Genomic DNA, 18296 nt, shown 5'->3' on the forward strand with positions numbered 1-18296 from the left:
CAAAAAGTGTCAAGGTAATATGCTGGATATGCTTTGAAATATTAGTTTGAAACTTTAGGAGTAATATAATAGGCAGTAGCTGTTTGTCTCTGGAAATCCCACAAAATTATCCATAAATTAAACTATGTGCTTAGTAGAAAAGAAGAGAAAGAGCAGCATCTATACAGGACACTTCAATATTACAATAAGCACAAAGTTCAAATCTGCCATTATTTAGAACTGAATAATGGTATATGTACTCTTTTTCTTCTTTTGACCAAAGGAAGCAAAATCTGGGTTTGATGAAGAAGGCAGATTGCTTTGAAGTCTTGCTACAATAAAACAAAGGTAAATTTTAGATCAGAGAAATATTTGCATTTAAAACTTTATTTTTTATGTTCAGAACATCACTGGAAACATAGAAACTTGTAGGCATAAATGACTTCATATCCAGAGTTTCTGAATAAAGTATTTGCTAATGAAATTGCAACACATTTACATGATAGTTAGTTATCTTAACACTTCATATACATATATAAAAGTCATGCGCTGTGAAGAGTCAGTTTGCCCAGATCATGTTCTGCAGGTGCTAAAATTCACTGTAGGTCTTACATGTTTTAAATAGCTGTTGATATCCTGTACATTTTTAAGAGTTTACTATATAGATATCACATTCCCAAAGAAAACACAAAATGTAACAAAGCTGTATATTTTCTTTATTTACCTAACTTTTTTCCTGTATTAAAAAAAAAAAAAGATTGTATAAGTAATAGCAAAACAAATGTCTAAACCAGCTCACACATAGGTAAGATATGTAAAATCTGGTAGTATAAACTATAATGACAATGCAAAGGTATATGATATGTTCTCTTTTGAGTCTGTGGTCCAACAGTAATATTGCTTTTGTACTGGCCTTGCTTTGATACATGCAAGTCCATGAAAGAATTCATGGCTTAGTATGTAACAGGAGAAGGATTGACTGGGAATTGAAGGAAATGGTCTGTAAGCCTAACAGCAGGTGTTTATTTGCTCTATTTCCACCCTGGCCACATAATTATGCCTTGCTTGCCCTCAGACACAGTCAACTCAAGTCAAGGGTCCAGTGCCAGTCTGGGACGTCAGAGTCGTAGCCTTTGCATCCAGGTCAGATCTCCTGTAATCTGCTTCTGCAAAATTCCTAATCGCATAAGGAGTCCCACTGTTAAAGCAATAGTATGTTAAGGATATCTTCTTCTCTGGGGCCCTTTAGCTTGGAGTTTCTGTGTCATTACTCCAGGACTTTTCTGTATCTGTACTACAGGCTGCTGCACCAAGCTGGCCGACGTGTACCTTGCATGGTCGTGGACACCACTCCATCCATACTGGCTGCAGGCACCCGCGCTTCTGACCTCTGGAAATGATTCCTACTTCCCAAGTGTGCTCATTCTTTTTTTGTTGTTTTTTACGTTTCTGGTCTTGTCACCGGAACCCAAAACTGTGAAAATGAGGAGCTTTGACTGTTTGCTTACAAACAGATTAAATGTACAAACATGTATAAAAGTTTTACTAAACATAGTGTTTTTGAATGTGTTGTATCCCTGATTTGAAAATACTGTTTGATCTATCAATAGACTGCCAAGGAAAAAAAAAGCTCTCAGCTGTGTAAATTATACCAGTTTTCTTAAAGTGTTTTAAAAAATGATTTATGAATGTGAAGAGGCAATTTGGTCAAGCACAGGCAGAGGGCTGGACTAGGGCGCAGGGAGATTTGGTTGGGTTTGCTTTGGGTGCTTTGGGCCTGGGTCTCTCACTAGGTTGCTGAGTAAACTCAGGGAAGTTGTTCCACATTTTGTGCCTCAGTTTCACCTTCTGTAAAGCTAAGCTAATAAAGCCATTCTTTGGGTAAAATGCTTTGAGACTGATGGGGAAAAAGCATTATGTACCAGCCAGGAATTTATTGTTAAGGAAGAACCTTAGTTTCTCTTCCAATGCAGTGAAGTGAACACACAAAATTCTACCCTCTTTGCAGTCAGTTGGAGATCTGCATGTGGTTCTAGTGGCGCCAACATTTCTGCAGTGCATAACTTGTGCTCCTTTCTGTGAGTGCTAATAGTGAATCCTGCTCGTCGTTATCCATGAAATACCTGCATTTCTGTTTGGAAGGTGGAACATAAACAAGCAGTAGCTTTGAGAGCAACAAGGTAAGATTTTTCTTAATGTAAATACTGCCTTTAAACAGCTCTTAGAAGATATTTATAATGCAACACCATGCATGCTAATAATACTAGTACTTGCCTGCATTTCCCCATAGTGTGGTTTTGACATACATGTTTCTCCAAAATGCAGTGACTTGTCTTGTTTTTCTTATTTCAAAGCAGTTCCTAAGGTGCAAATTGTAGTTCATACAATTTTGATGTGTCCTTTAAAAAACGTATGTGCTTCTTTTGTCTTTGAACGTCTTTGTTTTGCTGTCATCTGTAAGATACATACTTAACTATTTAATACTAATTTTTTAAAAAAGGTTTGGAGAAAGATCCAGAAAAGCTCACACTGAATGCATTTTTCCCCTTCCAAAGATTTTGAGAAGAGCAGTTTCCCCTGACAGAGTAGTCTGAAGCAGTTGTTTTCTATTCTGAACCTTGTATTGCATTGTAAAACAGTTCTGACTGCAACTTTTAATGTGCCAAATCCTGTAGTAATCTCAGCAAATCTTCCAATAGAAACTTTGTGGGCCTAACTCAAGACGAAGGATTTGGTTCTATAAATAGTTGCAGCAGTTCAAAGCATGAGTTTGGATGGTAAATATAAAATCCCTCAGACAATGTAAAGGTAATAAATTGTGTATCAGTTGTTTAGCATGAATGCAAGACTACTTTAATTGAAATATAGTAATGTAAAGAAATGTTACTTGGCTAATTTGGTCATTCGAATAAAAACTTTGTGTACTGCACTGACCGCTCTCCAACAGCACTACCACTTCAACACACTTCCAGTTATTCAGTACTCACACCGGGTACATATCAGCAGAGTTTTCCATAGGGGCTTTTGTAGGAGATTTCCCAGTCTGTCCCCCTGAGAAGTTTTCAGTTCACTTGTATACAGTCTGACAAAGGCAAACAGCTACTGTTCTGATACATCTTGAGGCCAGAAGTGATTCTTGACGTGATGAGTCCAGAAAACAAGATGATCTCCAGCTCATCCTAAGAGGATGGTTTTCCCCATCCTTCCACTCTGCATCAGACTAGAAGGCCATCTCATGCCACAGGAGGTGGAGGGAACATCCTTTTAACTGTGCTACCCCCATTCTTCCCTTCAGGGCAAAACAGTCCATCTATTTGGCAGACCAGAGTTTGCCTTTTTTATTCACATGCCCCAGCAGTTAGTACTGAAACTGAAAACTGTACAGAACTGTTTGTCCACAGCATTCTTCAAGAATATGATAACTTAATCCAGCATGCATTTATACACTCTCAATTTCTTCATGGGCATTTGTTGTTTTTTCTTCTAAAGGTATGTTATATAGATACATGGCCTTCCATTGCAGTTATATACAAACGTGAAGATTATAAAGTTGACTTCCCGAATCTTCCACAGTATGGTAAAGATGGAAATTGTTTTCTTCTCTAAATTATAAAACTAGGTATCCTGGCTCATCTTATTTTTAATAGCTTGATATTTTTTAAACTCGTAACGGGAGCAAACGATGTTTGAATTGTTGGCTTTTTACCAGTAACCAGAGTAACACATTTTTAAAAAAATTCCAAATACTTCTTTTAAAACAGATGCTAATAAACAGGGTCTTGTATGGTTCTCTGTTTTCTATAGGTTTTACACTGCTTTTGTCAGATAGATGAGACTGTATGACTGACTCATGGCAATGCAATTTCACATCACCACACATTTGCCTTTCAGCTTCTCTTTCCTTTTCTGCTGCTTGCTTTTTTTGCCATCAATCTGTAAACTCACAGTCCTGCGTTTCTCTAGGTTTAGCAGCTCCTGGAATAACTCTTTCACATTATGGTTCAGTTTGGCAGAGGTCTCCATAAAGGCGCACTTCCATTTCTTGGCCATGGCTTCTCCTTCATTGCTGTCCACCTCTCGATTTTGGTTCTCATCATTTTTATTCCCCACTAGCATTATTGGAATGCTTTCTACATCTCCTTTAATCTGACAGATTTGTTCATAGATGGGCTTGAGTTCTTCCAAGGACTGTCGGCTGGTGATTGAGTAAACCAAAATGAATGCATGTCCTTTAGAAATAGAAAGACGTTGCATGGCTGGAAATTGATGGCTCCCAGTAGTGTCGGTGATCTGCAAAGTGCAGATACTCTTATCACAGCTGATCACTTGCCGATAGGTGTCTTCAATTGTAGGGATATAGCTCTCTCTGAAAGTGCCCTTCACAAATCTCAAGACCAAAGAACTTTTGCCGACTCCTCCAGCCCCAAACACAACAACCCTGTAATCATTGCTTTGCTCAGGCATTTTTCTTGGTGTGTCTGATGCTGTCAGCTAGAGGGAAAGATCTAGGAAAGAAAATAACAAAAAACAAAAACAACAATATTAATCCAGATTCCTCTGGAGGAATAAGCTTTAATGCTAACTTTTCCAATAAGAAAAATGAACATGATGTAAGTAATGCCAACCCAGTTTTGATAGTTCCAGAAGACCTCCCTCACTACAGGAAGGACTTAGAGGTGCTGGAGTGTGTCCAGAGAAGGGCAATAAAGCTGATGAAGGGGTTGGAGCACTGATCTTACATGGAGCAGCTGAGGGAGCTGGGGAGAAGTGCAGGCTCAGGAGACACCTTTTCGCTCTTTACAACTACCTGAAAGGAGGTCATAGTGAGGCAGAGGTTGATCTCTTCTCCATAATAACTATCGATAGGACAAGAGGACATGGTTTAAGTTGCACCAGTGGAGACTCACGTTAGACATTAGGAAAAATTTCTGCATGGAAAGAGTGGCGAAGCCTTGGAACAGGCTGCCCAGGGAAGTGGCGGAGTCACCGTCCCTATCGTGTTTAAGAAACATGTAGATGAGGTGCTTAGGGAAATGGCTTAGCAGGAAGGGTGATGAGGGGCTTATGATTGGACTTGATGATCTTGAAGATCTTTTCCAGTCATAACCATTCTATGATTCCATGACTCTATGACTTGCTATGAGTAATAGAATGATTTATTTCAACAATAAGTTTAGAATTTCAGTCTAGTCGGGACTGATAATAGATGCGTTACTTCACACCTTATTTTAAACTGATGTTGTTATTTTAATCATTCGTCCTACTGGGCTAATGCCCCAAGGATAAAAAGCTGCACCTATTTTTCTGGGGGGAACTGGCCCCTCAGCAAGGCCAAGGGCTGAGATACTCTATGGTCTCTAAAATGAGTCTCCTCAAACTGTTAGCGAAGCACACTGATAGACACATGTCTGAGAGCCAGTCATTCTCAACATGCTATCCTTTAATAACAAGGGAATTTGTCTCCTGTGCAACTGAAGAGCATTTCTAGGTGAAGTGTGTGAGTAATCTGTGGATTCTTCAACAGCAGCACTAATAGCTTTGCTCTTACACTAACAGTGCTATAGTTTTGTTTGCAATGATTGGGAGTGTTTTTGTAACTTTGGGGGAGCATGCCCCACTTTTCTGTGTTTTCATTTTCTTTCTAGTTCAAAGTGTACATTTTGGTAAGCAGAGATTGTTCATGTTCAGTCTGCTTTTTCATTCTCATTTTTATTTTGCAATACATGATCTTCCAAAGAGATATCCCACATTTTTGAGATGCGAAGGCATCTTCACAATGCTTATTAATGGCTCATATTATCATGCTCAGAATAAAAGGCAAATATGTGTACCGGTATAGTCTGTGTGCTTGAAGCTTGGTGCATTTGTCAAAAAAGATCTGTAAACAGTAGGACTACAGATATGATCATCATAATCATATGAAATCACAAAAAGATAAAGCTTTTTCAGGATTGAAAGCTTTAATTATTTTTGAAATAATTAAGATAAATGTGAAGATAAATTTATTTTGTTGTCAGGGGGAGTTCATTAGGTACAAACTTTGAAGTTCAGTAATATTTAAGCAAATAAATACTGAAAAAAATGAACCCTGCAAGGTCAAGAGTCTCTATGATAACCATATTTTTTCAGACCAAAGCTAGGTAAATCATTATATACTTAGTATCCATTGAACAAACTGCAAAATTTGCTGCACCCATACTTATTCTGAGGGACATGGGTGATTTAACAGGGGATACTGTAAGTAAAATACCATTCTCTTGTCCAAGTGCCTTAGGGGACAGGTGACTTGACCTGTCAGCGAAGACAATCCACAATAACCTGCAGGTTTACCTTGCTGAATGAGGAAGCTGAGAATCCTTGAGGTATTTCTACTCTGCAGGTGAAGAAGTGACTGTAGTGAGGAGAAGAACTTTAAGGAACCTCTTATCTATATGACACAGGGAGAGATAGCAGGGAGGATGCAGAGCTAAAGAGGTGAGCCCCCTTAACCTTATCCCAGTCACTTGCCCACACTGAATTTTATGCTTCTACATCTTCAGCGCTATTTCTGCCTGTGCCAGTTAGCTTGAAACTTTGACTATCCATGCTGCACTAATGTCTTCATTTTCTTGCTCAAGCATACCCTGATTTTGAAGTCCTTGTTATCCTTGTTATCCGTGTTCAGGGCAACCCATTCCATTCTAATTCTAATGTCCAAGCAAGCCAAAACATCTGTCTTTTTACGTAACATGTTGCATGATTGCAACACACCTGTCACACCTTAGGCAAAATAACCAATGCTGAGGTGATACGGAGAGCTGTTACGGCACTGCTGGCCCAGGCTGGCTTCAGGCAGGCGGCAGCTTTGGCCCTTCCATTGCTTCTACACTGTAGATACTGTGGCTTTCTGAGACCTACTTAGACATAACAAAGACTGATAAATAAGGGTGTTTGTCCTGAGGCACTGCAGCAAAATGATTTCCCTGTGAGAGCAAAATTCAAGGGATGGAAAGAGGAGTAGTCTCAGAAAGCACTGCAGACTGTGCTTATATGGAGGGGAAGGTCCTTCAAGGAAAAGAGGAACAGGGAAGAAGCTTCAGTGAAGAAAAAAAAAAAAAATCAATGGTAGCTAGCAAGAAATAACACTGGAGGAAGGTGGCAGGAAGCTATTCCACCGAGAATAAACAGGACTATAAGCTGCAAATGTGCAAACTAAGAGCAGTGGTAGGCAAGTGTAGAGAATAAGCTACTGTGCCAATTATGGTTTAGTAATTTCTGTGAGCAATTAAGCAAGAGTCAAAAAACCATGTCTATTTTAGCCCAGAAGTAGTGGAAGTGTAAGTTAATTTGCACAATCAGATACTATGTATGAGATGATGACAGAAATTGTATTTGACAATACAAATCAGTGAAATAGAATAAAATCAAAAAATTGAATTAAAAAAGCCTACTGATTGTACTCTTGCCATACTAAGCTGCATGTAAACACACTTCTGGGTATCCAGGAAAGCTGGCACCTACGCATGCCTAATAGTTAAAACAAATTGAAATGTGGCACTTAAAGGCTGCATTTAAATATTAAGCATCTGAAAAGCATTGAAATGGACCTGAAAATGGCACAGAAATAGTCTTCAAATACATAATTTATTTTTGCAAAGAGGGAAGGTGGATATGTGTGCTGAATAAAACAGGAATTGATGGGTTTAAACTGCAGAGCAAAGGATTCACATCAAGCATTAAGAAGAGCTTCCAGTGGGAAGGATAGCCCATAGATCGCTTATGGAGAGTTCACAGGCTGACAGTTGGAAGTTCAGGCTGAGAGGGCCCTCAGGAGATCCTCCTGCTAAACCCCAGAGCAACCTTGAGGACAGACCAGGTTGTTCAGGGTTAGTCCCGTTGGGACTTCAAAACCTCCATGATTTTCCATAGCCTCTCTGGGCCACCTGCTCTGCTGCTATATTATCCTCATAGTGACCTTTTTTTCCCCCCTTATGTCTAGTCTTAATTTATGCCTGTCTCCTCTGTCCTCCTGCCATGTACTACGGTGAAGAGCCTCGATATCCATCTCCTCAGTGACCTCCCTTTGGGCAGGAGGTCATGGCTGCTTTTACAAGCTTCATCAGTGCAAGTTTACTAGCATCCCCTGAAGCGCTGGTTTAAGCAAAGTAACAGTTAAAGAAAACTATCATACCTTAAATAAAAAGATTATCACTTTTTGTAATTTTTATTCATCCTCTTTATGCTGTAATTGTTCCATTGCAGAATTCTGCAAGTCTTAATGGTTCTCCTTCTAACTGTGTCCACTGACTTAGCTCTGCTTTCCCTATATTTCTAGCATGGGGTCCTTGATGCTGCCAGTCACCTTGATAGGCAATGCACTAGGAATAAGAGCAGACTCTGGTTCAAATTCAGCTACAAAATTTTTCTTCAGACTAAATTCTTTTCTAGGTGTTTCTTACATGTCAGGTAGAAGAACTGAAGGGTTGTTCTGGCAGGAAGATGATGTTTAGGGGCTGTGTCATTTTGGTATAAGATTGTCATTACATTATATAACGATAGCAAAAATATGCATTTAACAAATGCTTAAACAAGGTGCTTCTCATTGCTTCTCAATGGTGATTATGCACTTGATATTTCAAACTCTTAAAGTTCTTTAGGTAAGTAATTATGTGTGGGTATGTTAGCAGTTACAAAATCAGAGTCACTGATCTTGCATTTAGCCCATGGATCTCCATAGCTGTCTTCTCTGACTGTAACCAGTTTCGTGGTCTAATTTGTCTATCATATTTATGACTTGCCTGTCATATTTGCATTGGTGCACTGAATAGTATGTTTGTTCATTTTCACTGGAAAAGGAGTAGGGAGGCTGAATTTGTGCATATTAAATATATTTGATGTTTTCTGAAAATGAATCTACTTGAATACTTACACCTAGGGAGATGTTTGGCTAGATCATCCTATGGGCCTGCTGTGCTGGTAGACCTTCCTGTCCCTTGTACTTGAAAAGTAAGTGAAAAAAAACATGCTCTCTCTCCAGTTCTTCCACAGTTTTGATTTTGTTACAGAAGATTTTCATCATGTTTGTATTGCCAGACTTCCATGTCACAGGTTGTAAATATCTCTGAAAGTGGTTTGGCTAGGTGGTATCTTTTAGAAAAATATTAGTTTCATAGAACAGTGTGATACTACATTTATTACCTGAATTTAGCAGCTTTTATTGTATCTGAGCTGAGCCAAGTCTTGAGTTTTGATGACATCTGACTGAGATGTCAGCCTGATATGCAATACTGTAATTGTCAGCTGCTGTGTATTAATTTCCTGAAAGATCTTTTCTTGCAGTAAAATCCTCTCATGTCAGTCACTTTTTCGTATGTATCTAAGAAGATGCCTCCATTTGTGTTCTCATTGTTAGAATGAAAACCTAATAAATACATGGAATGCAGCTATTTGAAAAGCTTTCACCAGTTTAAAATAAGACTTCTTCAGACAATCCAGTGATGGCACTGCTATACAATGATACGTGGTATGAGGTGGATTATAACTGAAAATCTAGTTAGAGATAACAGGAACCTCCGAATGTTTCTGAGGGTGCTGGCCATTTCACCATATGAAAGATGAAAGAGATTCATATTATTTACAAAAAAGAATGGAATGGAGCTCTTCAAGGAATTTTGAGTTGTCCACTGTGTATATAAATAGCCAAGGATTTTGGAAAGCATATTTTCTCCTTTCCTACCAATGAGCAAGGATTTAAATAAAAGAATGGATAGTTTTCTACTTTTAACATTTCTGTCTTTTACTATGAGACTCTACCTTCTTTATTACTTCTGTTCCCCTCCCTTTTCTCCTTCCCTGCTCTTTCCTCTTTCCTCTCCTCTCTTTTTTCACTTTTCTCATCAGCCAGAAATTTGACATTTGAAGAAAAAAATAGTTCAAACAGCTGTTTCCTTCAACACGAGGTTTTAGTGCATACCGAAAGCATTTTTTTTTTTTTAATTCCGATGGTGAACAAAATGTTCCTGCAAAACCTGCTCCTTGGTCTTTAGCTTGTGAAAAATTGTGATTTCTTCACTGCTGGAACATTGTAGCACTTTTGATTTACGTCATTACAGATTTCTCTGCAGGTGGTGTTCTTTCTATCTTTGTGAGAAGATTTGCACACTGTTAATGCCAGTATAGTTGAGATTTGAGCAAAGCCTTGGCTCAATTAATATTCATTCAAAACACCTTTTTTGCATCACACATTTACATAAAATAGAAAGGCAACTGGTGTGTTCACATCAACTTGAGGACCCATGCGCAAATTGTCAGCACTAATGAAAGTAATTAAAATTATTTGGTACATTCAGAATAAAACTGCTGCGTGAAATTGCTTTACCTTCTCAAAGTTGATGTTTATTAAGTTATTGCAGCATATTTCCTCATCTTCAGAATATTTATCTATACATGGGTAACCTCCTTGCATTTGAATTTGTCTGACACGTTTGTTACATATGAGCCAGAGACTGTCAGATAACAGATATTAAGTTAAATATTATTTATTCATAATTTCTATGACTTTTTCAATAACTTTTTATATTACAAAAATATAGGGAGTTATGTCAGATATTTCAGATCCTATCTCTTCTATAAAAAAAAACAAAAGAAGTCTTAAATGCTAAGAATATGCCTTTCACAAAATAGCGTGTAGTGCGACTCAAATATTTTGATTGATTGTATTTTTGTCAAGGTGTTTATGCAGCACCAGAGATCGCTAAGTCATTTGACTTCAGATTTCTCTGAGTTTTCTCCGAGTATCTTCCAGAAATCTATTTTATTGCTAATAAATTTTCTTTATCTACAGCCATTCCACCTAATAATAACTCTCCAGGAAGCATCCTTCTGCCTTTAGGAAAGGTGATTATTCTGATGATGATGAAATGCTGGTGATTAGTTGAATTATTTGCTTCATCAAATCTCTCAGGCTCCAGGAACAGTTTTGTTGTTGTTTCATTAAAAAATTGTTTTTTGAATTAGTCTGAGAGGTCAAAAGCCTCTCCAAGCCCATCACTTATGTAATGAGTCAGGGAATGTGCCCAGTGTTAAAACTCATCTCAGCTGACACCAGAATATGACAAAGAATGACGTTGAAGGATAATGAACATATTGCATGAACAGGGAAGATCAAGTCTACGCCAAGATTTTCAGCGTTGAATTGGCAAGAATTTCCCTAGTGGTATATCAAAGGAAAGCTCAGTTTGGTCAGGTAGAGTATTGCTAACACAGCAATGAAAATAGGCTCTGCTTACTTGGTCTGCATCTCCCAGACCAGCCTTAAGAAAATGCTTAAATTATGTTAATTCTCTTTCTCTTTTTCCTAATTTGAGCATAATTGTGTTCTGATTCAACATTGTTTCTGAAGTCTGTCATGTGGCCTTCATGTAGTTAGAGAGATGTTGACAGTGAATGAACGATTAAGAAAATCAATTACTTTTGAAAGGTAGCAAGGAAGCAGCAGCTGGAAATGATATGACAATTTTTTGACATAACAAGTGCTGTTGACCAAACAGCATTCAGTTATGAAGCACTGAAAACAATGCAATAATATAAAATTAAGATTTCTGGGGCAGTTACCAAACATGGCCAACAAGAAAGCAGGCTCAATAGAGGCTTTTAGACTCCAAAATTTGTTTGCAGAGTCAATACAAAAACACAATAGGTCTTAATGACAATGACAAAGTTGCTGTCAAGTCTACTCTGATGGAAAAGCAAAGCCAATTTAATATTACAGATCACCAGTCAGAAGGAAGTGGAATGGCATCTTTCACAGAGGAAAGGGCATCTTCTGTGGAAACAAAAAGTTGTCTGTCCTAAACCTCATTCTTTTTTTCGCTGACACAATGTTTTTGTGGTGCTATTTGCTATATCATATTTTTGACAATAAGAGGCATAATCAGAAACTTATTTTTCTACTCCACATATTCACAGAAAGCACAGATTCAGCCCACTAATTTAATTACTTTCAGCAGACACAGATTCAATTTTAAAGCTAGATTCTCCCCCATGTTTGAATTGCTACAATCTGAGTATAAAATGCATTGTTTTGAATGTGCTAAGTGAAACAAAAGTAGTGGCTCAGTTTGTGCAAAGCTGAATATGGCTGAGACAGCAAAAGTACAGTGAACAGTGTGTGTATTTGGACCGGGTGATTGCAGTAGTTGCTTCCAAGTTTCTATGAGAAAAAAAAATCTTTTTTTTTTTTAAGTGTTAACCACAATCACATTTTTTTTTGCAGATTCTTCGTTACATTACAGATATTGCTCTACGCCAAACTGCAGGTACAGTCTAGGTTTTAAGCCATATCCAGTTCAAAAAAATTTACTTCAGGAAGGTTCTCTGCAAGTATTTTGCAGATTCCCTTCAGACTTCTTCCATAATTATGAAGAAAAATAGAAAGGAAACCAGCCTCATAGAATAATTTGTCACTGATTTCTTCTGTATTTATGGAAATAAAATATTATTTAAGGACATCTGTCTTAAAGACGAATGTGTATTTAGAGGCAGAATCCAAGCCCTGATCTATTCTGTAGCCACAAATGCTATGCTCTCATTTAGCAAAGTAAAAACTATATGTTCAACATGCTAATGCTGAAAACCTTATTTCCCAAAACACTTTCTCAAAATTGCCTTAAGATATCATGGTAGTTGTTTTCCCCGGGTGAATCAGAAGACTCCAAACACATAGTTGTCACAGTGTTTTGATTAGTAATAGCAATCTTGACTAACTCGTTGGACTAATAAAAGGCCATGAGAGATTGTGGTAGATGCAATTTCTGAAGGCAGGAAAGGCCTGTGGTGGAAAGGGAAGAGCATCCAATGAGTTGTCTAAAGAGGGCAACAAAGTTGTATGTGGTTCTTTACCTAAAACGGTAAAAACAGTATGACCTGTCTAGGAAAAAGGAGGACGGAGGTTGGAAATCTGTGGATTCCCTTCTTGGCTGTGGAATATTGTGCACAAAATGCAGAATGTGCTGGATGTGATTCAACAAAAGAGCCTCGGAATTAAAAACATGCTTCAATATGCTCTGTTGCTGACCAAGACCCCTCAGGACTGCTCTCTTGGGTAAGAGGTGTGTGCTCTTTGCTAAGACCAGATTCATCATCACTAAACCTACTCACCAAATAAAGTACCTCGCCAAGTGCACAGAGCAGCAAATGCCAAGTCCACCCAAGGCAACCGATGCCGTGCTGGTCGTCACTTCCAAGTTAGTAAACTGACTCAGTATTTAAATTCAGGTTTTGCTTTGTCATATTGTATATTGCATTGACTAAAATGAAACTGTTCTTCTATTTATTTATCTAATAGAGTATTTTGGTAAATGAGTTTGGTAAAGGCCAAAGGTTGCTCAGAATACACACAGAAATGTCTATAAATGTCTAGGTACTTGCAAGTTTACACAAAGAGTGAAAAATGTCAAAGGAACAGCACTGTGTTTCTGTAGGAGTATTTTCGTAATGGGAGTTTCTTCTGTTTGGGGGGAATTTAATCCCTGGGATAATTTATACAAATGAAATTTTTGCTTGTATAAATATTTGTAGGATCAGAGATTCAGTCTGACCTTCAGCTGCTTTGTTTTTAACAAAATAAGATTCTTCTTAGTAATTATCTACCATATTATACTTGTGTGTTGAGCTTCTACTTCTCCAGATGTTCAATCTAAAATGTGCCTTTGAAATCTACATCTTTTGGAAAAAAGTGTGCTGCTAAAATGTTCCAGAGCAGAAAAAGAAGAAATGCACAAAGCACTAAACAAACCCTGATATGAAGAGCAAAAATTCTCAAACAGACATTTCGCTCCAAAGGCTTTGAATGTTAGTGTATACGTTAGTTGTTGTTCACGATGTTAATTCATGATGAAAGTCCCAGCACAACCACCAACTTCCACAGGAACATGTACATTTGTACAGAGCGATGTGTCTCTGAAAGCCTGCTTTCCATTCAGCAGAGGAAGGAGCACAAGGGCCAGTGGTCCTTTTGCCTTTCCTCTATAGTCCTCAGTTGCTTAATTTTAATTTGGGGTCCTTTACACAGGTCTCCTATAGAAGCAGAAGCCTCAAAGATTAAGGGCTGTTGCCATATGAATATTCACAGCTACAGGCTGTATGTAGTAATTTCTGTCCTGGTCCTTAAGACACACTTCGATAGTCTTACACAACTCAAATAATACACCTATTTGAAACAACATGGCTTTTGCCCAAGTAAAAATATCTTTCTCTTTCTTGATCTCCTAACTCTTGGTAACTCTTCCAAAAAGCCTACCAATGAATAAAACACATCTTGTAAGGGTTTCTTAGGCATAAATTTGTGAATTGGTTAATGCAGCAGTTTGCAGGAGCCAGAAGGATCCCTGGAAAGCAATTAAGCAGTGCAGTCCTGTTGCCAGTGTGCTCCCAGGCATTAGGAAGAAATCTTTGCTTCCTCTGAACATTTCCCATGTATCACAGAGTGTTGAAAACCAGTGATTAAAGTATAACTGTGGGTTATCATACAGGAATTACAGATTTCTGATCGAAACTTCCAAAATTTGCAAAGAATCAACGTGAGATGCGATTTATCCTAAGCTGATTTTTTTGAAGTTTTATTTATTTTTCCTGCTACAATGGAGTGCAATTTCTTTAAGATTTAGTTTTCAAATCTATTTCCCTAATGCTAATACTTTCAGAAAATTGGACACTTTGTTTATTGAAGTTTGGTTTACTTTTAAACAAAAAAGAAATTTCATCTTAATCTTCATATCTGCCTCAGCTTTAAGAAGTTTTTATTTGGAAGTAAAAGAATGACACATTTAGCCTTCATAGTAGTTTGTTCTCAATTCATGTTTCGTTTCTTTGAAGCACTAGACAGGTTAAAAATACTTTCTCAGTAAGACATGCCAACATTTTAATGTTTGACTGAAAGAACTGGGAAAACTAAATTTTTTCAGTTGGACTTGTGGCAGTATTTGAGCTATTGCTCAAATATAATATTGAAAATACTTGATTTCTGAAACTGCCAAATTTTTCAATTTTTGAGATAAAATCTGTTACTCTAGATCTTCAAGGAAGAACATAACAAAAAACAGCAATGTTCTTTAGCAAACCCTCACTTTTTTTTAAGTCAGCACTACTGCCCATTTAGGGTAGGAACCTTCGTCAGCCCAGAAATTGATTTTTGCTTTTCATACCATCCTATACTTACCATTTTAAATGTTAAATTTGTAAGTTAAAAGATCACCACGACTTCATTGCTGCCTGATCAGATTCAACCTAAACCTATTCCATTACCTGCAGTCAGTGTGAGATGATTGCATTTCTCAGCTATACCATTCAGCAGCCCTACACAGCCAAATAAATCAGAGAGACTGATTTTCATCTCAGATATATGAGTCTGACATTCACCTTAGGTCCATTTGCTTCTGAGGAAATGCTGCTGACCCCCGTTGCAAGTACAGATGTGTTGCGCACATGCATTCTCTTTATCGCTAGCAGTTCATTTAAGAGGGCAAAAATAAATATTTCAAATACAATATATTCAAATTTCATAAAATTGCCATTTTATTTCTATCATGTAATACTCATGCTTGGTCAATTTGGACTAGTACTAAGACACATTAGAAGGAAGAAAATACGGAAGATTTCAAACAAGCACTCTATACTGAATACTGCTGGTGCCACTGGTTCCACAGTGAATTTCTGCTTAAGTGTACAATTGGCCAGATAATCACATGTATCCTGGCAGATACAAGATCCAAATGCAGTTTATTAATTATTACAAGATACTTTCTGGTGTATACTGCAAATTAAAAGCAATTCAATATAGTGATGTCCTCTTAGATAAAAATAACAAAAAAGTAGGCAAAGTCTGGTCAAAAGGAGAAAGAAGAGGGATAGGAAATGTAGTGTTAAGTGGTTGTTCTGTGAGATCATCAGAAATAAAATACTGTTTTATGGCTGCTTGTTAAAATAAGCTAAGGCTGGCGAGTAGTACTGAGTCCATCATAACGAAACTGCGGGCCTACACTTTGTCACCCATGATGATGGGACATTTATACGGGTAGATATGTTGGTAGCACTAGATGAAAGTATCAAACAAAACCAGAACCGTCAGAACCACCATTGATATCAGATTATAAGTAGTATCAGCTTATGTCTGATGTACTATTTTTATCGGTATTGCAGATTGCAGAGACTGCAGTGCTGTTGGCATATGGTGCAATGCTTGACCACCCTGACCACTAGACTGGGAAGTGGCCATGTCATTAAACTCTGACCATCACTCACTGGTTTAGAACACCTTTGGTCTGTGCTCTGAGAGGGGATGTGATTCAGTCTTAAGACCATCAGAGCTCATGCTTTTGCTGTAGGGCCACTGTGGTGCTAAGAGAAGTGCAGTGCTGCCTAGAATAGAAATATGTTTGTGTTTGGCATCAATGTGGGATGTAGAAACAGCTGTGTTAACAAAGATCTTGACCCATTTGCAGAAAGACCTTTTGATAAAAGCTACTCCCAATGAAGAGTAAGGAGAATAGCAAGGAGAATACATAGAAAGTTTATCAAATTCAGTCTTTTGCTATTGCAGGCAACCATTTCATGTAATCATGTCCATAAATGAACCAAGTTCCAGGAAAAAAAAAAAAAAGATTTAAAGCTTTTACATCCGTTATTTTCCTGAGGAGGTAATTTCAGAACCTTGCTGTTTTAGTTGTTTGAAAGCTTTCAGTCTAAATGTGTGCACAACCAATTCCTACACGCTCATTCTTCTTGCTCAGGAACAAAGATAAATAGCTGTACATTGCAACCACTCTCCCAGACTTTCAGCTCCATGGGGCCATAGATCTGAAGCTGCGTGTTTGAATCTGTTCTGTGTTTGCATAGTCCATTACACAGTCACCTCACAAGTACGAACTACAACGTGAGACAGAGCATGAAACCTGGAGGGGGACCACATCTCGCAGCTCCTGAGTGACTGCATGGGTGCCATTCCGCTAGAATTGGGCACTACTGATCCTGTTTGTTACCCCTGGAGCCTCCAGACCGTGGAGCAGGTGGAGCAGCTCCTGAATCATGAGCAGAGTCTGTCAGTCAGAAAACATAATAAGAAAAAGAAAAAAGAAAAAAAGAAAAGCCCCAAACCCCAGGCCATCTGGCTTAGAATTAAAAATCTGCAAACATTAGAGACACAATCAGCTTAACCCTGGCAAAGGAGTAACAACGATGAATTGTAAAGTCTTCATCTATATGGACATGTATATGCCGCACACATTCCATACCTAAACACGTGTGCATTTATAAATAGTCATATATACATGCGTTCCTGTAAAACTAGGGACTCAGAGAAACAGTGCTTTTAGAAGATACTCCCACAAAAATACATCTAATCTTGTTGCTCCAGTCTGAGCTCACAGGGCTGTGACCAAGTGCTGCAGCATATAAACCATCCCACCTTTTAGGGAGACCATAGCAAGAGGGGAAAGTATTACCAAGTCTGAATTCATGTCACTCACAAACACATGAGAATGGCCAAACCAAAAAAAAAAAAAAAACTGCAACCCCCTTTTAAACTACTGCAGTGGCAGTGGCATAAACTAGGGCAAAATTAATCACATAAGATTTTAAATAAAGACAGTTGGGGAAAAAAAAAAAAAAAGGTTACGTTATGAAGCCATTGTTAGCAGCCTGAAAAATAATCTTCTTTAGCTGGTCAGTATGCATGTAACCAGCCTCCTGCCTTCTTTCCAGCCCAAGCTATAACGTGCTCTGTTCCCTACGTGAACACACAGTCACATCAAATCTGACAGTTGTAACTCATGCAAAACTCTATTGACTTTAGCAGAAATTTTGCCTGAGTGGTGACTGTGGACCAAAGGAAATAAGGATCTTCAACATCAAGGCAATGCTACTTTTAGTATGAGAGGCTCTGAATTTAAAAAAAACGATTGAAATTACCTGCGAAGGAACAGACAGCTCCCAGGGCTCCTCAGTTTCTGCCTGTCATCGCACCAGCGGGTTTTCTCCACCAGAAAGGGGTCCGCCGCGTGCCTGGGGGGCTGTGTCTCTGCCGCCTGCTGCCTTCCCAACACCGCGCTCCTGCGTGCGGGATGTGCGGGATGTGCGCGCGCCCCGCGGCTCACGCTCCTGCGTGCGGGATGTGCGGGATGTGCGTGCGCCCCACGCTCCTGCGTGTGGGATGTGCGGGATGTGCGGGATGTGCGTGCGCCCCGCGGCCCGCGCTCCTGCTGCTCCGCTCCCTCCGCTCGCTCTCCGAGCACCGGGGCCGGGCTCGCTGCTTTTGCTGGCTGGGCTGCAGCTGCTCACTCGCT

At 38.7% G+C, this 18296-nt stretch overlaps 1 protein-coding gene across 2 annotated transcripts; it reads right to left on the minus strand.

Annotated features, from left to right (window-relative positions):
• Positions 1-3704: 3704 nt before the first annotated feature.
• Positions 3705-18038, minus strand: LOC104580454 (GTP-binding protein Di-Ras2). 2 transcript variants are annotated; one of them, XM_010227961.2, is made up of 2 exons: positions 17923-18038; positions 3705-4484 (listed from the first exon to the last, which is right to left on the minus strand). In XM_010227961.2, the coding sequence occupies exon 2, from the start codon at positions 4441-4443 to the stop codon at positions 3844-3846; it is 600 nt and encodes a 199-aa protein (XP_010226263.1). In that variant the 5' UTR covers positions 4444-4484; positions 17923-18038; the 3' UTR covers positions 3705-3843. The 2 variants fall into 2 exon arrangements, with proteins under 2 accessions (XP_010226263.1, XP_088388097.1); XM_088531971.1 differs by lacking the exon at positions 17923-18038 and adding an exon at positions 6310-6400.
• Between the last annotated feature and the right edge of the window lie 258 nt (positions 18039-18296).

This window comes from Tinamus guttatus, unplaced genomic scaffold, assembly GCF_059628265.1.
Source record: "Tinamus guttatus ecotype Peru unplaced genomic scaffold, ASM5962826v1 Tinamus_guttatus_pri_ptg000442l, whole genome shotgun sequence".
In the NCBI taxonomy this organism is placed as follows: domain Eukaryota; kingdom Metazoa; phylum Chordata; class Aves; order Tinamiformes; family Tinamidae; genus Tinamus; species Tinamus guttatus.

Excerpts from the sequence above, each read along its gene's own strand:
- LOC104580454 (XM_010227961.2), bottom strand. The coding sequence starts at position 4,443 with ATGCCTGAGCAAAGCAATGATTACAGGGTTGTTGTGTTTGGGGCTGGA.